The 4,905-nt window shown below is 40.8% G+C and overlaps 1 protein-coding gene across 1 annotated transcript; it reads left to right on the forward strand.

Annotated features, from left to right (window-relative positions):
- Positions 1–1,936: 1,936 nt before the first annotated feature.
- si:dkeyp-84f3.5 (uncharacterized protein LOC334144 homolog) lies at positions 1,937–4,662 on the forward strand. Its single transcript, XM_050047255.1, has one exon. It carries the CDS (start codon positions 2,117–2,119, stop codon positions 4,037–4,039), a length of 1,923 nt encoding a protein of 640 aa, XP_049903212.1. The 5' UTR covers positions 1,937–2,116; the 3' UTR covers positions 4,040–4,662.
- Positions 4,663–4,905: the final 243 nt, after the last annotated feature.

Below are 4,905 nucleotides of genomic sequence, written 5' to 3' on the forward strand. Positions count from 1 at the left end.
CGTCACATCCAGAGCCCGTAACTTTACAGGAACCTTCCTCGTACTCCGCTCTCTCAGTGGAGACACGGCGGTTGAGAGAGCCGAGCAAGAGGACGTTCCTGTAGTAGTTCCTGCCCCCCAAATAGTACCGGGAACTTCTTCAGTGGAAACGGGCCTATTAAGCAGCCCTTTTGAAGCAGAAGTTGGAGACATCTCTTGCACAGATTATGATGGAAGTCCAGTATTCCATGTAGCTAATAGAGGATAAGGCAAAGTGGAGAATGTCTTGTAAATCATGTTAAAAAGGCAATACCCTTTTTCCCAAAAACCAATGGCAGGTAGAGATGAACCAATCCAACTTTATCTCTCCTGATTACTGTACCTCAACACAGAGAATGGTGATACAGAGTACTGTGCTCTCCTTTTCCCAAATTAAAATGTGTTTACAAAGCTGCATAGAATTAATTTGAATAATTGTGGTAAGGAATGTTGTGGCACTAAAAAATGAGTTGGTGGCTTACCGTGACTGAATGAATGCAGCTGATAGCAGAATTACTGAGTTTAATGACATTGATAAAGAAACGGCATTTACTGTGGATCAATCACGTCATGACCAATACCAAATCAGCATATGAGATCTGTGTCTCCCCAGTGGTAAGGCAAGGCACTATGATCCAGCACCACAAGGACAGGAATAGGGCCAACAGAATTCAAAGACCTGTAAATAAGTAGAAGACTACGTGGGAAACTCTGATGTATGCAACCTTTGAAAAGATGGGAATCTGTACGGGACAAATCCTTCTGCTCTAAGCAGTCATCAAGCTGAATATGTGGTTAAAGGGACAGTCACTGGTGCACTGGGATTAAGCAGGGAAAAGGCATGCATGCTCACTAAGGCAATACTTGTACTAATCATAGATTTTATGAAGATAGAGGGCATGGCAGCTCTCCTTAATTGCCCCCTGGTGGCAGCCCTCAGTATAGGTCGTAAACCCTGCCCCCTCCATGCTAGCAGATGGCACATGGGCCAAAGTAAAAAATCAAAGTACATATCAATTTTTTTTTCCTTTTACTTTTTCATTTTAGGTAGTTCGCGTCACGCTGATACTCAAGGGTTCATTTTTCTGATAAGTTTGGTTTTAATTTATTTTTTGATGCTATTAAAAGGGGATGTGACATTATGATTGACAGCTTTGTGTGTCAGAGTGCTTGCAGTCAGTGGTGTTGCTCTGATATGGTCGGACAGGCTTATGGGCGGAACTCAACAAAATGGCTCCACCTCCCTGATCACTACTGCTCAGACTCCAGTTCCAAATTATGTCTCCAGCACAAGATGGTAGCACCCAGAGCCGGGATGTTTTGGTTTCATTTTTATACAGTGGGAGGAAGTGGATTCGCATTGTCCATCTTTATGTACAGTTAATGGTCCTAACTTAAACTTTAAAATCTATAACAGTGGGAAAGCATGGATCAGAAATTAAGTGCTTGATAACAATTAGCAAATTCCCACAAAGTCACCATGGGTCAAAGAATTTAGCAATATCTCTTGTTTCTGGCTGTGTTGAAAACAATTTCACAAGGAATGTTTTTTGGGGTCCTATAAATTGGAAGCTTCATCAGGTGATATGCCACAAAGAATAAACATTGTATACCACAAGCTAGCTTACTACCAAACATTTATTCTTCCGTTGCATGTGACCGCATGAACACATCGTTTCAACAGACAATAGACTGGGGCAAATGAAGTGCATTGCCCCTTAAAATTCATTGTCAAAGACACACAATGTATTGCTAACTTAAATGTGGTGGCACATGCCTTTGGTAGGTCTGTCTTTGTCAAACAGCTTCATCCGATGACCGCTAGTGAACACAATAAAGCTAAAACCCCTTTCCAATTTCAGCGAGGCAGATTAAGCCTATGTTAATCAAATTAAGGTATCAGTGGTTTCATTGTTTTGTTTTTGTTTTTTTCCCCTAGGTGCTGATACAACAACAAAACCTTACCCGAGGGATGAACATTCGGCTTGTGAGGACATCTTTTTAGAATCAGTCTGAGAGAGTGGACATACTGATTTCCACATGGAAACCAATTTTGTGGATGGATAGAGTTTTACTCATACTCAGAGATTGAAAAGTGATGCCATCAGCATATCGCCAGAATAATCCCATCATGGAAAAGCAGAAATCATTGAATACTGTTGCTTCAACACAGTATGGAGGGGAATCAAGTACCTTCATCTGCACTGAGTGTGGTGATGGGTTCAGTCAGTACTCTCATGTGTTGACCCACATGGCCATTCATGGACCTTTGGAGTCATTTTCCTTTGATGGCTCATCCAATGGATTTGAAGTCCCTCGAGAATATGTGCTACAAGAAAATGGTACGCTGACAGTTGTTAATGGCTTGGAGTCACATCCTTCTGTAAAACCAGCATCTCCTGGAGTCCTGCCATCACATTTCCCAACACCTGTCAAACCAGTATCTCCAACTCTGAGGCCACAGCCCTCTCCTTATAGAGATGTATTCAGACCAAAGCCATCAGACTTGAACTTGGACAAGTCTCGTCAGGGCCATTACCGTTGTGAAATATGTAGCAGATCATTTAATACACTGCAGAGTTTACATCGCCACCAGCAGTATCGAAACACAGAGCGAGGTTACAAGTGTACTTTGTGTTGTAAGATCTTTGAAGGTAGACAGGACCTTAAGAAACACCTCCAAGACCATGCCAATGAAAGGTTTCTCTGTTGTAGTCACTGTGGTAAGCGATTCCTTAAAGTGGATGCACTTAATGCTCATCAAAAAGAAAATCACCCCTCCCCCAAGGCTACAGCTTTGGGTAAATCTGTGAATAAGCAGGAAAAAAAGATAGAGAAAACGTATCCCTGTAGGAAGTGCAAGTTGAATTTTTTCTGGATGTCAGATTTTCAGACACATTCGTTGCACCATTGCAAAGGAAAAGAGCGTAATGCTACTTTAGCAAATGAAATCGAACTTGAAGTGAACTCTAAAAACACAGAAGACACCCCACTTGAAAACTGCTACCGTAATGGCACATCTGTTGACGTTAAGAATGGAGATAGTAAAATCTTTAGCGACACTGGCAATGAGATTGATACCGCCTCCTCTTTTACACCATACAGATGTGGTTTATGTGGGGATCGTTTCCAAAAGCTAACCACTCTGAAAGAGCATCATCTCACACATCAAACTCAGGAGGAAATAGATAAGCTGAACCAAGAATCACAAAAAACATTTAAGCGAAGAATGCCACCTAAAGCTAGACGTAGGAGAGGGGGTAATCCAAATGGCAAGTTGCATCCCTGCAAGCACTGTCATCGTGTCTTTAATCATTCTAGTAGTTTATCTCGCCACATGAGATACCATAAGGGTACGATGCACACGTGTTCATTTTGTGGAAGACATTTTCCACAGCGCTGTGATTTGAGAAGGCATGTAGCCATGTATCACAAATCTGAAATGGAAAAGAAACCAGGTTTAAAACACTTGCACACAAACCCACAAAATGGGTCTGCCCCCAGTTCTCTCAATGGTGAGAAAACTCCAGGCTCTCCTGACGAGAAAAATAAGAGCTCCTCTGACAATGAACAAACAGGATCACCAGAGCAGTCAAGAGGGAAACCCGGAAAAGCAGGCCGAGTTAACTACAAGTGCCAGGAATGTGGAAAGAGATTTGGGCTGTTGTGTGTATACCAACGGCACTTGCGCTATCACAAAAAGGAACCTAGTAAGTGCCCCAAGTGTCCAGCTCAATTCAGGAACCCCTCATCCCTTGAGCTTCACCTTCAGAATCACCCAAACACAGGGGAAACAAATGATGTTGGACAAACATCTCAAGGCACTGGTTCCAGTGAGGACCCTGTCCTAGAAAAGGGTAATGCAGAGGACATAGAGGATGACTACATGGACCATACTGCAGATGATAAAGAAAAGTCTTCAGAGGATCTTTACGAATGCACTGAGTGCACTGAGACATTCTCATGTTTGGACACGTTTCTTCAGCACCAGACCTCTCATGGCTCAGAAAACAATGGGTAACTATCCTTTTAGACCCATTAATTATTGTTATTGCCAACAATCAAGCTCCTCAGGAGTTGAGTGTTTTTGACTCTACTGAATGCAAACTTCGGAAAAACTATAGACTGATGTAAAGTTTCTTTTGTAACATTATTTTGAATTACTATTTGAATTGCTGAACTACTTTTATACACTTTTTTTCTTTGGCATGAAAAGAAAAATTCTGTTTATTGGTGAATTTTAAAAAAAAACAAACAATGGGAAACAGTAAGTAAGGCTTGGGTGGTGAGGATACCAAATACTTTTTTGCATAAAATTGAAAATTAAAAAAAAAGCAAATGTCTGACATCTGTAAATTGCAAGTTTAAATCTAGGGTTCTCCCACAGGCTACAAGTGTAGTTAACTTAGTAGCCCACCAGTTGTTGTCTAGCTAGGATGATTTTGTTGCTTTTCATTGTATTTTTAGTGGATACCATTGCTGTTATTGTCAATCATATTACTGCATTTTCCATTGTTTTACTTGCAAATATGTGATTTTGAGATTGTCTTTAAAATGTGGTATGTGTATGTCTTCCTTTTTAAAGGGCAGCATTGTCATGGAATGGATTTTTAAAAATTGTGCCATTAAAGTTGTACAGATAAATTTCTTGATGTGCTGTCAGTTTTGCTTTCACTCCCTTTTGCTGCTATTTCCCAGTAAGAAAACCACACTCTCTATATATTTCTGTTCCTTCCACGTGTAGTTTTGGTGTCTTATTTCACATTTTTACTGAATTGTAGTTCAGAAAATTAATGGCAACTGCACAGAGAGAAGTCCTTGTGTTGGTTGTGGATCAGAACTGTGTAAGCTACCCGATTTCAAAGATACTTGACACAGTGTTTGTGA

The sequence above is a fragment of the Epinephelus moara genome, chromosome 6 (genome assembly GCF_006386435.1).
Source record: "Epinephelus moara isolate mb chromosome 6, YSFRI_EMoa_1.0, whole genome shotgun sequence".
In the NCBI taxonomy this organism is placed as follows: Eukaryota; Metazoa; Chordata; class Actinopteri; order Perciformes; family Serranidae; genus Epinephelus; species Epinephelus moara.

Bases quoted from the DNA above. Each gene is read 5' to 3' on its own strand.
- si:dkeyp-84f3.5 (XM_050047255.1), top strand. From the start codon at position 2,117: ATGCCATCAGCATATCGCCAGAATAATCCCATCATGGAAAAGCAGAAA.